Source organism: Oncorhynchus nerka, linkage group LG10 (genome assembly GCF_034236695.1).
Source record: "Oncorhynchus nerka isolate Pitt River linkage group LG10, Oner_Uvic_2.0, whole genome shotgun sequence".
Classification (NCBI taxonomy): Eukaryota; Metazoa; Chordata; class Actinopteri; order Salmoniformes; family Salmonidae; genus Oncorhynchus; species Oncorhynchus nerka.
The window spans coordinates 41,102,264-41,117,019 of NC_088405.1; the positions used below are offsets into that span (position 1 = coordinate 41,102,264).

General features: G+C 41.5%; 1 protein-coding gene across 4 annotated transcripts in view; it reads right to left on the reverse strand.

The window, feature by feature from the left end:
- Window positions 1-312: 312 nt before the first annotated feature.
- fam83ha (family with sequence similarity 83 member Ha) overlaps window positions 313-14,756 on the reverse strand; it is a 47,953-nt gene continuing 33,509 nt past the window's right edge. For 2 of the 4 annotated variants that reach the window (XM_029669896.2, XM_065023371.1), the window contains 3 exons: window positions 7,440-7,564; window positions 2,052-6,246; window positions 313-1,896 (listed from right to left, as the gene is read on the reverse strand). In XM_029669896.2, coding sequence (XP_029525756.2) covers window positions 1,885-1,896; window positions 2,052-6,246; window positions 7,440-7,564 — 4,332 coding nt within the window. In that variant the 3' untranslated portion in view covers window positions 313-1,884. Of the gene's footprint in view, window positions 1,897-1,940; window positions 6,247-7,439; window positions 7,565-14,756 lie in introns of those variants that run through there. The other 2 variants (XM_029669897.2, XM_065023369.1) reach the window with 1 other exon arrangement.

Genomic DNA, 14,756 nt, shown 5'->3' on the forward strand with positions numbered 1-14,756 from the left:
GACATTTTCAGACTTTGGCATTGAAAGCATTTAAACACCAATCCATAAATGATTAACCATATTGAATGCTTTCCCACTGAGACATAGAGGGGGTCAATGGACATGACGATAAGCAAGTGATATAACTGAAAAACAGCATACCATGCTGTTGTCCAATGGTTAAAGGGGCAATCTGCACTTTAACAGCAACAAAGCCACCACTCCCTGACACTGTTATTTGGTACACAACTGAGGGATGGGGCTTGAGAAATGTAACAATCTCAAATTCAGAGAGCCATGGATGGAAGAACTGACAATCCATGACATCAAAACTATAGTTATAACCATCTTCTGAGGCTATTAAGTATTTATTTTATTTTTTACAATTGCATCATTTACAAACAATTGAGTAAAACAAGCTTATATTTTGAGTTCTGATGGGGTACGACAGATGAACTAAGCTGATGGGACATTTTACAAGTCATATTCTTCAAGAATCAATAGGTATATACACTACCGGTCAAAAGTTTTAGAACACCTACTCATTCAAGAGTTTTTCTTAATTTTTACTACTAAAGGACCATTTGTTTTTCAACAGGACAATGACCCAACACACCTCCAGGCTGTGTAAGGGCTATTTTACCAAGAAGGAGAGAGATGGAGTGCTGCATCAGATGACCTGGCCTCCACAATCCCCCAACCTCAACCAAATTGAGATGGTTTGGGATGAGTCGGACTGAGAGAAGGAAAAGCAGCCAACAAGTGCTCAGTATATGTGGGAACTCCTTCAAGACTGTTGTAAGCTGGTTGAGAGAATGCCAAGCGTGTGCAAAGCTGTCATCAAGGCAAGGGTGGCTATTTGAAGAATCTCAAATCTAAAATATATTTTGATTTGTTTAACATGTGCAAAGCTGTCATCAAGGCAAGGGTGGCTATTTGAAGAATCTCAAATCTCAAATCTATTTTGATTTATTTAACACTTTGTTTTGGTTACTACATAATTCCTTATGTGTTATTTCATAGTGTTGATGTCTTCACTATTATTCTGCAATGTAGAAAATAGTAAAAATAAAGAAAAACCCTGAGTAGGTGTTCTAAAACATTTGACCGGTAGTGTATAATTAATGTAAAAGTCCAAAATTGATGTAGCAATCACAGATAGCATCTTTTAAAAAAGGGACCTAATGTCCTGTGGCATTAAAATCACAGTATTACATATATACTGTATATATATATTTTTGTGCAAATACACATGATTATTCATGCATACATTTGGTTAATCTAGCACACTGTCATTCTGATTTAATAATTCTAATAAAGCATTCCAAATGAAAAAAGTGGTCCAACTATTTGAAAGCTATTCTTGCACTGTTTATGATTAATACATTTTCTATGGTGATTGTACTTGTATTATTTGGAAATGATTGTTAGTATATAAAACAGATCCTCAAACAGATAATAATTAAACAACCCAGAGAGTGACAGATATTACATTGCAGTCAACAACACCAGTGCGTCCAGTGTGTCTAGGAACACAATCATTTTCAAATATATTGCACATTTAGTTGTGCATTTAGCTGATGGGATTGGATTTTTCAGTTCCCCTTTGTAGACAGCAGAGGTCCATTGTCCACACTGTAAAGTCTCTGCTTATTTACACAGCAATCCATGTTGGTAAACTTAGTCAAGTTTTTGTTCCCAAAATCCTTAATGCTTTACATGCATATAGTCCATTCGGAGAAACCCTCTAATATAGAAACCTGAGAATAATATTTATGTTAGTTAACTAGTGATCCCTCTCCAATCTGTGGTTTTAGACTTTTGGGGAATGGGCATAGTTACAGGACAAGTTCTAGAGGAAAATGTGGTCTTTCTCCGTACTCACTTCATCCTTCCGATCCCTGGTTAAGGCGCCATCTAACAAAACACAGAATAACAAGCAGAAAACATGAACTCAGATGAAGGCAAGCAGGTGAGATTGAAAACAATTAGGTACCTTGGTTACAATAGGTACCGTACATTTTAATTTAGTTCAATTGCTACTGGCCTATTGATGCAGCAGGGTACTTTACCTCAAAGCGGCTGTAGACTTTCCTCCCCTTCCGCATGCTATCGATTCTCTGAAGAAGCTTCTCCCTCTCCTGAGAAGTTCTAGCCGGGCCTCCGATCTGTCGTCGGGCTGATGCTTCCTCCTTACCACTAACACCCCGGTCAGCCTCATCCTGTTTGGCATCATCAGTGACAGCAGATTCTTTATTGAGTTCTGTCCTGCTCTGGCTGTTAGCAGAAATCTGCTCTAATAGGAGCTTTGTGTCATCTCTTAGGTTGCTGCTAGAGAGTACATTGGCAGTAGACAAATGGTAGTGGGACTGGCTTACTTTAGGTTGCTTCACTGGGGGTGGTATGGGATTGCTTTGATCTGTTGTGCTCTCTGGTTTCATAGTGCTGTTATTCTCTTTGGTCTCATCAGGACTCTGAGATCCATGGGAGGCAGATTCTCCAGGAGCAGTTTTTCTCTTAGTTTCAGGATCACCTGCTATCTTCTCACCTTTATAAGCTGCAGAACTTCCCACTTTTTGCTCCTTGTTAAGTTTACTTGCTTTGCCCTCCTTACTGTTATCCACAATGACGGGTGGAGCTGGGGCAGTGTCATGAGAGGCAGTGGATTCAGTTGGGTTTGAGTTGCTTGATGGGACGGATTCCACAAGGACAGGGTTGTATGGTGAGGTAGGTTCAGTTAGGGTATGATTAGGAGAGGAACAAGATTCTTTTGGGGTGAGGTTTGGAGAAGTTCTGGACTTTGTTTGGCCAGGCTTGGGACACACAACTGATCCACCTGACCCACATGTAAGGGAGGAGTGTGATTTTGTTGGGGTTGGGTTAGAAGATGCACTTGATTCTGTTAGGGTCGGGCCAGTAGATGCACTTGGTTCCGTTGGGGTGGTGCTAGGAAGAGGGTTGAGTTCTCTTGGTGTTGGATTGGTTGAAGCACTAGATTCTGTTGGGGTAGGCTCAGGAGGAGAGCTAGACTTTGTTGGTGTGAAGATGAGAGATTTGTTGGTTTCTTCCATGACATGCTTTGAAGATGGAGGTGAAGAGTTGTAAGAGTCATTGGACACTGTAGCGGGCTTTGGAGAGGAGTTGCATGCTGTTTTGGAATGTTTGAGTGACAAAACCGACTCATGTTGGCCAGGACAAGGGGAGGAATAGGATTTTATTGGGTTGGTCTTAGGAGAGGATGACCTCAACTCAGTTGTGGCAATTGTAGACAATGACTCCTTTGTGGAGGGTTTGGGAGAGGTGTTAGATTCCATTGGTGTTGATGAAATTGACCCAACTAAGGTGGACTTGGGTAAGAAACTAGATTGTGTTTGGGTAGGGTTTGGCAGAGGGCTAAATTCTGTTGCAGGGATTGAGGATGAGCAAGATTGCATTGGGATAGGGCTGAGAGATTCCTTGGAATCTGTTTTGTCCTGCTTATGAGACACACCTGGCTCAGATTGGGTGGGGCTCAGAGGTATGTTGGACTCTACTGTGATAGGTTTAGAGGATGGTAATGGCTGCTTTGACATGGGGATAGATGAACTGGGCTCCTTAAGGGTGGGGGTAAGGGCTGAGCTCAACTCCTTTGCTGCATTTGTTGATGAAGTGAGACTAGTTGAGCTTAAACCTTTTGGTGTCAGATATGAAGATGAGCTAGCTTCTGTTAGTGTGAGTGGAAGAGATGGGTTTAGCTCATTTGAAGCAGGATTGAATGACTTTGGTTTCTTTGGAGATAGTTTATATAAACTGAAATCCTTTGGGGAGATGTTAAAGGAACACTGATTTGAGGTGCTCTTAAGAAATGTACTTGTATCTCTAGGGTTAACTTTAGACACACTTTGGTTCCGGCTGTTCTTCAGCTCTATCTTCTCAGTATCAGTAGAGACTCTAAGTAGGCCATCGACACAAGATAATTTATCCCTGAGGAATGTTTTGGAGTCACTTTGGGGAAGTTGAAGGTCTTGCTGTTCTTTATTTTTAGAATGCTGTTCTTTGACATCAAGTAAGGAGCCATATTTTGCCATGGATGTTTTGTTCTCCTGTAACACTGGTGAAGTCTCCAGTGTTTCTGATGATGCTTCTGTTGATGTAGCTGTCTTTTTTATTGAAGTATCTGCTGGATAAAGTGGGGCTTCTGTTGATGGAGCTGGCTTATTGGTTGAAGTATCTGCTGGAGCTGGCTTATTGGTTGAAGTATCTGCTGGAGCTGGCTTATTGGTTGAAGTATCTGCTGGATTTAGTGTGGCTATTGGAAGGTTAGGTTCTATCCTTGTGACTGGTTCCTTAATTTTCAAGTCAAATGGAGTCACTGGTTTTACAGGAGCTTTTTCAGCGCTGCTCTCAGACTCTGCAGCCTTTGCAGCTTTTCGTTTGGCAGCCAACTCTTTAAAAAAAAAAAACCTACTGTCTGGATCATTCATATCTATATAGGATTTATTGCTCAATGAAGATGCCTGGTGTGCTGATTGTATGGTTTTGGGTTTCTCAACTTGAGAAGGTTTGGATGGGTGTGCAGATTCTACCGTTTTGGTTTGTTCTTCATGGGCAGAATTAGGTTGTTCCATTGAAGAAACCTTGTCAGTGCTCACAGGAAGATACTTTGTCAATTCCTTATCACCCGAATCAGTAGTGATGTCCTCAGATTTCAAAGACTCAATGGTTGAATTATCAACTATCGCTGACTTAAGTCTCCATTCAAAAGGTTCTCTTGTAATGGATCTTCTTTTCCCCCAAACCTGAGTGGTCAAGGATAATCTAGATGGGTCATCTTCCTCATTGGCAGTTTCCTCACAGTGTTGGCCAGAGTTACATTTCTGTTCCTGTGAGATATGCTGTTCGAGTTGTGAGCTGAAGATTAGTGAGGATCTTAGTCTCGAGGTCCTTTGGATAGCAGGATTGAACCTCCTACGGAATGACTCTTCTCTTTTGGGCTCTTTTACATCCATCTCCTCTGATTTGTCACCTTCAGTGGTTGATGACGACTCCGAAGGTGGTGTTAGTGTTGTTTGGGCATCTAAGCTAACAATAATTTCTAGTGTTCTTGAGTGTTCTGGGCAGGTGGGCTTGTTTAACCTGAGCCCTGGAATCTTGGGTAACTCTTTGGCACTAAACCTGGGATCTGATACCAGTGGAGCAAATAATTTGCCTTGTGATGGATTAAGGGGCTCTTGAAAGGGGTCATTTCCCATAGGCTGTGGAATCTCTTCCTCTCCTGCATCATCATATGCACTGAGGTATGAGCTGATCCTCCAATCTCGCATCCCCTGCTTTGCACTGGGATCCTGTGTTTTACAGTCCGAACCAGACCTGACATAAAATGATCTCTGTTCAAATGGGTTTTGTTGTGTTGGGGTGGTCTGACAGGCATGAGGCTGGCCCGTGCTCAGTCTTTTGGGGTTTGACTGACTAAAGGGACCCTCTCCTGGACTTGATAATTTGTTTGAGCCATGTCCCAGCTCCACAGCAAGGTTTGATGATGACAAATAATTCAGTACAGGGTCATAGTTGTCTGGTGGCTCTATCGCTATTCCATGTGGGTACCCAGACTCAGAATACTGATCCATCAGAGGGTACCCTTGGTCCCTGAATTGATCGTAGCCGCTGTAACCTGGTTCTAGCCCTGTTCTCTGATAGTGATGCTGTTCCCTATGTATCTTCCTGTTCTGGGTTGCCGTATCCCCCTCAAAGCTGTGAATGGCTTGGTGCTGCATGAATTGAGAGGAGGAATGTCCGGCATAAGTGCCCTCTGCATAACTGTGCCTTTTAGAGCCAGCAAACTCCATTGTGTTTGACTGCATCATGGGGTGACCTTGTGCCATAAAAGACTGCTGCTCCAGTTTAAATTGCTGGGAGGAGTACTTGTTGCTGTACATATCTGGTGGACCCTGATCTAGTGAACTGTGGATGGGCTCACACCTCCCAGGAGGCATCATATTCTGAACCATATCCATACGGTCATCAGAGGAATGTCTAGCCCATTCTACAGGACGAGAGCTGTCTATGGGGAGGAACTTTCTGGGATCTCTGAACAATAGTGTCAGATCACTGCTGTATTGACTGTCAGATAAACTGCTGTAGTGTGGCATTGGAACAAGGACATTTTCCAGTACCAAAGGTTGGGACTGTGCAAACAGGATCCGGAACTCCTCATCAAAAGTAGTCACAAGCTGTCCAAGGAAGAGGTGAGCCATGCAACGGTGAAGCTTCTCAAAAGACCACATGAAGCTGCGGGCAAAGAGATTAATTACATTTCATTACACATAATTAAGCTAAATATATGTATTACAATGGAATAAGGAACTCAACTCCATTACTATGCAATTACAAAACAAATCAATTAAACCTATCAATTCCAAATGCTACTTTTTTCTGTAATAGGCTCAGAGAACCAATCTTCCTCATTGGCAGTTTCCAGTATTTACATAGGCACTATTTAACCCCCCACACTCTGAGCAAGTTCGGTCCACAGATCTCCCCCCCCCCCCCCCCATTTGCTCTAAATGCCTAACAGGCATTGGGTCTTATTTTCACTGTTTATGGACATGTCCGAAGATTGAGTTTTACTCAAGAATTTACAAAGATCCAGGATTATTTTTACTCAATATACAGCGTGATCCATTCGTGTTGGATAGAAATGAACAACACATTTAGGAAAAACTGCTTTTGTGCTCAACATATGTGGGAACTCCTTCAAGACTTGTAAAAGCATTCCTCATGAAGCTGGTTGAGAGAATGCCAAGAGTGTGCAAAGCTGTCATCAAGGCAAAGGGTGGCTACTTTGAAGAATCTCAAATATAAAATATTTTTTGTTTAACAGTTTTTTGGTTACTACATGATTCCATATGTGTTATTTCATAGTTTTGATGTCTTCACTATTATTCTACAATGTAGAAAATAGTACAAATAAAGAAAAACCCTAGAATGAGTAGGTGTGTCCAAACTTTTGACTGATACTGAATGTAGGAGCAGGTGAAATACTATTTTTTTTTAAAAATATAATCTGGGTGCATCTCCGATGGCCTGTACAGGTCGGAAGCTCATGAGCACAATCTGGTTGGTGTCGTAAAGAATCCAAACTATTATTGCTCATTGTCAATTGTTTGTCAGTGTTGTTTTGTCTCCTATTGTATGCATTTGTTGTTTATGGATGCTGTGTGGCTTGTCTGCCACCAAGTGGCATGTTTTGTTTTGCACTTAAATAAATTTACTCCAATAAAAATATATGAAAGAAACAAAGCAGTTGCTAAATTAAAATGCATCAATACTAATGTTATGTATTTGTTACTACACAGGTGTAAGAGCAATTTAATGTAGTTATTTTCAGATCCACATGACTAAATGTCAGGTTTGAGAAATCATGCAACATTTGTACAAATTTGAAACACTTTGTATCACATTCTTCATTATTGAACCCTCACCTATAGTTTCCACTCAGGACTGCCCTGCAGTCTGTCAGCAAGAAGCGATCCATCATCTGACCCTTGAAGGTCTTCCCAGAGCGACAGTGATAGGTGACCCCTGACACAGTTCTGACACGCATGAACTGCAAGATAAAAACATGTTCTCATTAGATGTTCTCCAAAAAACACTGAAATAAGTGAGAAGCTGTTCAGAAATACCTCAAAGAAGTTAAAGCTAAAGTGAGTAACTCATTTGAGATATTATTTATTTATCCTAGTAATTAGAATCAAGAACGTTAGCTTATTTGGCCAGTAGCCAGTAAGGCTAGCAAGCTAGGATTGATAGGTGGTTAATTAAAGCTAACTGGTAGCCGAGCTAACAAATAATGAAATTGCCTTCCCTTCATGGAAAAGCACTTTTACCCCTTATCAAGTCTCAAGTTGACAGCTAACATTTTAAAACGTTTAAGCGTATTTTGTATTACTGGTTAATATACGCTAAATAGCTATCTATCTAACTAACTAATTTGGCTAGCTAGATAGTTCCAGTTAGTGTTCTGATCATGAATGAAGCAGGTAGAATAGCTAACGTTAACTTGTGGTATGGTTATGTGAAATTACAATATTTTCTTGCAATATCGACACAATTTTAATTCATGATTTATGCATTGACAGTTTGGAGTGGATCACAGACCAACACTACCACCACCTTGGGTCTGGTCTCCGAGGGACCACCGCTGATGATCAACTCTGCACCATTGCATCATCCATAATAACAAACAGGGCAGGTAGGGGTTTTGTGGGTGTGCAACTTTGATTTTCTGTTACATGAAATACATTTTTGCAAAGATAGGCTTAAGTCTGCATCTTTCCAGAAAACACGTATTGTGACTGGAGCTCTGGATTTGTTATGCTGCATTTTTTAAACAGAAGTAGCAGAGATGCGCTTTGGAAATAGCAAGTTGGATGTTTTCCTTTCCGTGCCTTGCATAGCCTACTACTGAATGTGGTGCAAATATATGCTCAGATATGACACCATCTTGTGAAGAAGCACAATCATTTTCAGCGCCTGAAAAGGTAAAACAATTTTGGCGCAGGACATTTCATGAGTCGGATTTAGCCCATTTTTATTAGACATACAAGGACAAAATAATTAAATATCTATGATTCACATACTGTACATTACATGACAGAGTGTGGACACTTGCTCATCAAACAAACAAAATCACGGACATTAATATGGAGTTGGTCCCCCCTTTGCTGCTATAACCAACCTCCACTCTTTTGGGAAGGATTTCCACTAGATGTTGGAACATTACTGCGGGGACTTGCTTCCATTCAGCCACAAGAGCATGAGTGAGGTTGGGCACTAATTAATGTTGGGTAATTACGGCGGCGAGCTTTACACCACTCCAGCCAACGCTTGGCATTGCATGATCTTAGGTGATCTTAGGCTTGGAAACCCATTGCATGATGCTCCCAAAGAACAGTTCTTGTGATGACGTTGCTTCCAGCGGCAGTTTGGACTCGAGAGTGAGTGTTGCAACTGAGGACAGACTATTTTTACGAGCTACGTGCTTCAGCACTCAACGGGCCCGTTCTGTGTGGCCTACCAGCCGTTGTTGCTCCTAGACATTTCCACTGCACAATAACAGCACTTAAGAGTTGACCGGGGCTTGTTGGAAAGGTGTCATCCTATGACGGTGCCACGTTGAAAGTCACTGAGCTCTTCAGTACGAGCAATTCTACTTCCAATGTTTGTCTATGGAGATTGCATGGCTGTGCACTCAATTTTATACACCTGTCAGCAACGGGTGTGGCTGAAATAGCCGAATCCACTAATTTGAAGGAGTGTCCACATACATTATACACTATATATACAAAGGTAAGGATTTTTTGTGAAATATATATATTTTTTTTATACGGAGAGATAAATGATCAACTAAGGACTATGATGCATTTCTGAAAATATGTGGATTCGTTCATGCCTGAGTAAATTGGCTTAGATATGTCAGCATCTTGACACACCCTTTTCGGAGTGAGAATATTCTACAGGTGTGTGTCTTGAACGTATACTCCAGATATAGCTCTGGACTCATACGGTAGCAGGTAGATTTCGGAGGTCCAGATTGGATGCATGTAGAAACTGTCCCATAACAGAGAATATCCTATCTCCGTATATGAAATGAAGGACATGTGTTTCTGGAGCATGTCTACTCCTTATATCTAATAAAATGTCAGATATCTGGTAATATATAGATAAAGATGTCCCCTAATATTGACCATTTTCTTTCAGTGTATTTACAGAAGTACATTTTGAATTGATTACTACTGCTTAACCATTGTCATAACCCTAACCTTTTTCCCTCAGATTTCAAGTTATCACCTTGGACCTTCGTGGAGAAGCTGACCCTGTATAGTCGTGCGATGACCAATCAACGCTCAGTATAGCTTGGATGGGCTGTTGATGTTAGCATTACGTAGCATGCGGTGGGCTTGCTAAACACCCACATGGCAATCAGCTGTTGGCGATCAAGCGTTCATTGCCTCTAATGGGAACATCAGGTAGAGATCTATTTCAGAAACTCATTTGCAGGCTTATTCTAGTAATCTATGGGGTCTATTTCTCTCATCATCTATTCATCTCTCAAGGCTAACTGGCATATACCGTTAGACATAAGCCTTTAGCTCAGGTAGACAATAGGTCTAGGTTTTAGATTATCATGTCACTCTCACTGTGTACACTTTGCATCCTGCATATGCATCAGATACTGCTAGTCAGTATCAGTAGGACAGAAGGCTATTTATGCTATTTACAGTGCATTCGGAAAGTATTCAGACCCTTTAACATGTTCCACATTTTGTTACGTTACAGCCTTATACTAAAATGGATTAAATTGTTTTTTCCCCTCATTAATCTACACACAATACCCCATAATGACAAAGCAAAACAGGTTTCTAAAAATGTTAGCAAAAAAGAATGAAATTAAACATCACATTTACATAAGTATTCAGATTCTTTACTCAGTACTTTGTTGAAACACCTTCGGCAGCGATTACAGCTTTGAGTCTTCTTGGCTATGACACTACAAGCTTGGCACAGCTGTATTTGGGGAGTTTCTCAAATTCTTCTGTGCAGTTCCTCTCAAGCTCTATCAGGTTGGACGGGGAGAGTCGCTGCACAGCTATTTTCAGGTCCCTCCAGAGATGATTGATCGGGTTCAAGTCCAGGCTCTGGCTGGGCCACTCAAGGACATTCAGAGACCTGTCCCGAAGCCATCCTGTGTTGTCTTGGCTGTATGCTTAGGGTCGTTGTCCTGTTGGAATGTGAACCTTCGCCCCAGTCTGAGGTCCTGAGTGCTCTGGAGCAGGTTTTCATCAAGGATCTCTCTGTATTTTGCTCCGTTCATCTAGTCTCCCAGTCCCTCCAGCTGAAAAACATCCCCACAGCCTGATGCTGCCACCACCATGCTTCACTTCCAACATGACGGTTGGCATCCAGGCCAGAGTTCAATCTTGGTTTCATCTGAACAGAGAATCTTGTTTCTCATGGTCTGAGAGTCCTTTAGGTGTCTTTTGGCAAACTCCAAGCGGGCTGTCATGTGCCTTATTCTGAGGAGTGGCTTCCGTCTTGCCACTCTACCATAAAGGCCTGATTGGTAGAGTGCTGCAGAGATTATTTTCCTTCTGGAAGGTTCTCCCATCTCCACAGAGGAACTCTGGAGCTCTGTCAGAGTGACCATCGGATTCTTAGTCACCTTCCTGACAAAGGTCCTTCTCCCCCGATTGCTCAGTTTGGCCTGGCGACCAGCTCTAGGAAGAGTTTGGGTGGTTCCGAACTTCTTCCATTTAAGAATGATGGAGGGCACTTTGTTCTTGGGGACCTTCAATGCTGCAGAACATTTGTGGTACCCTTCCCCAGATCTGTGCCACGACACAATCCTGTCTTGGAGCTCTACGCACAATACCTTAAGGATGATCAATGGAAACAGGATGCACAATGCTCAATTCAGAGTCTCATATCAAAGGGGCTGAATACTTATGTAAATGTGACTAGTTTCAGGAAACTAGGCGTATGTTGCGAGTCACGACTTCATAGGAGCGGCATTTGAACGTTTATTTAAATGTGTTATCAAAATGTATTTTTTTTGGCAGAAACAAACTTGTAAATACGAATAAAGTTGTTAAATTACGAGCCTAGTTGGTTTAGCGAACAGAAAAAGACAGGAACCTTCCCGCTAGCAATGATTGGCTGAGATAATGATTGGGCTGGACATGCCGAGAGATGAGTTTCGGATTGGTCTGCCGTGTAGCGTCTTCTGCCTATAAAATGAGCTGCTCGTTATGTGTAGATAATCCTTCCTACTGCAGTTTTTTTTAAATATATAATGTTAGCCATGGAGAACTGCAAATGTGTTGCTACTGCCCTGAATTTATCAGGCGCTATCGACAAAGTCACTAGTAAAAAGTTGTGATGGACTACTTTCTGGAGGAAGATCGTGCCATGCTGACTCTCTCTGACTCTGAAAATGAATCAGATGATGAGGAAATCCCTGATTTAGGTAAAAACATTTTCATTGATGACAGTGATGGGGAAGAAACGGTCATCAACAGTGTTGTTGTCATGGAAGAAGTTGATCGATATTTGAAATCAGTGTAATGTCTGGTAGAAGCAGAGTATGATAAGGAGATGAATAGAATTCTGGCGTTTGATTGCAAATGCAGAGGGAGTCGAAAAGAAAACACAGAAGGCTGTTGTATAAAACACCTGTCCCCGGAATACATCTTCAAACTAAGGGCAACCATGGCATCCATAATAGAGAGGGAGAAAGATCTGATGATTCTTATGGCATTGCACACGGTCAGTGTGAACCAGAGTGACTTGACACAATGGGCAAAGCAGGCTGTACAAACAAAACGGAAACGACACAGGACAGGACGTCTTATTTAATGAAAGGGGGTTGCAGTCTGCCATGAAGCGTTGATCCATGTATACGGGTAAGAGTCTAGCTACAGTTTCAGATATTATACATTTCTAATTTTGTCAGAAAGTCTATTGTATAATAATGCTAAAATATTTGTATCTGGAATTTGTCTTTCAGCATCAGTAGAACACGCCTGACTGTACTCCACCAGTCATACAAGGAGAATTATCTAATGCCTCCCATCAAAAAGAGAGCTGGCCCAAGCAAGCACAGGATGCACCTGAAGCATGAGGACTTGCAGCGAGTTGTGAACTTCCTCAACAACTACGCAGAGGATAATGTAATAGTATTACCAGGACACCACCCAGGACACAACACTTAGGTGGAAAGCTGCTGCCATCCCATGTGACAAAAGCAGGGGTGTGGCGTCTCTAAAGGAATTGATGACAACACTTGGTATGTAAAGCATAAACAACACGTTTTGATTATTTAATTTACCTCCAATATGATTGGCACTACTTTTATTGATCTCACATTATTATGTATTTTCCAGAGGTACGTGTAGTTGGGCTGTCTTCCTTCAGGTATCTGCAGAGAAAATTGCTGCCCCACATCTCAAGCACTAAGCCCAGGACAAACCTGTGCTGGCAGTGCCAGAGGAACAACTATCAGGTCTGCCAATCTGCCAAAAGCTGTTACAGTTTTTCTCAGTCGCTTTGGTGCATTTCTTAGATCAAAAGTGCAATTCTTGATACTACTTGTACAAATTCCAAATCATCTAGTCACTTGTGCACATCATTAAAGCAATTTCTTATTCCTTTGAACAAATTGCAATTGATAATGTACCAGTGTCAGCTTTTTTCCACATGATCAATTACTCATGTCATGTTGATCAAAATATAGTAGATGGTTCTCTGTTGAATAGTCTTACCCCTCAAAACATCTAGGCATTAGTTCCTTGCATAAGCCATTACATGCAAAATTGTTGAACTATTTGTTATAAACTGTCAAGCATAGTTTTACACATTTCTATTAGACCTTTTGTACAAAGACCTGAATTGATGAATCGTGCAGGTGAAATTGACCCTCACGCATGAACGAATGTAAAGTGTTAGTTCAACCAACAATCAACCATATATAGACAGACCACAACACAGAGTTGCAATTTTCCAATACAGTTTTTCTCAGTCGCTTTGGTGCATTTTTCACATCATCCGTAACATGTGCAAAATAATAAGTGCATTTCTCAGAACTATTTGTACAAACTGCAATATACAATATATATGTTTCTAAAGCTAGTCAGTCACTAAAAATCCATAGTACATCTCTCAAAAGTAAATATTCATGCCAATGATCATGTCAGTGTCATCAGAATGATAAGTCATTGAGTCATTGTTCACGAACAAGGTCGTCAAAATGTTTAGGCATGTTGTCAATGTAACTGTGTACTTTGACAGTATTACCTGATGTAAACTTAGGCTACAGTTTGGATGACAGTTACTGTATTGAAAATGCACAAGGCTGCACTTCTATGGCATATATCAATTTCAACAGTACTATTTACATATTACTGTATGTGGGTTATTGATTGAAAGAGACTGGACAACCCAAGGGGCACAAAGGAAAAAAACTAAATTAGAAAGAAACACAGGAAACCACCCCTAAGGCACAACTTTGCCCGCAGCACTGTTGTGCTGTCTCTACACATCCAGACGTTCCTGTCTGTCGGCCCACATATTCTCATCCACATCACACCGGATATTTTCCCTTCCAATGCAACGTGGAAAGAATCTTTTGGAATGCCTTATCCCATCCTCTGCAGGCGTCTACTGTGATGTCCTCACATGCTGCATCCATTGCAGCCAGCAGGGTCATCTGTGTGTGTGGCTGACGATCGTACACCTTCCACCTCCATGTTGAAAATAACTACTCAATTGGATTAAGGAATGGTGAAGAAGGTGGGAGGAATTCTATGAGCATCCTCGGGTGGGTCACAAACCATTGCCTTATGATGTTTGATCGATGGAAACTCACATTATCACAAATGACCACATACTTTGGCAAATCCTCTCTAAACAGACCCCTCTCATCATCAGGGATGAGAGCCCTGTAGAGATTCTCTAAAAAGTTGAGTAGATGCTGGGTGTTGTATGGCCCTATAAGGTGGATATGGGTTAGGACATCATGCTCCGAAATAACAGCACACATGGTGATATTTCCTCCCCGTTGGCCTGGCAAATCCACAGTAGCTCTGTGACCGATGATATTCCGACCCCGCCTTCTGCATTTGGTCAGGTTGAAGACAGCCTCATCCACGTATACAGAGTTGTGAGAGGGTTCACTTGATTCCAACTCCATTATACGCTATATCCCAGAACACACAGTTGAATTTGTTTTGGTAAGGAAGAGT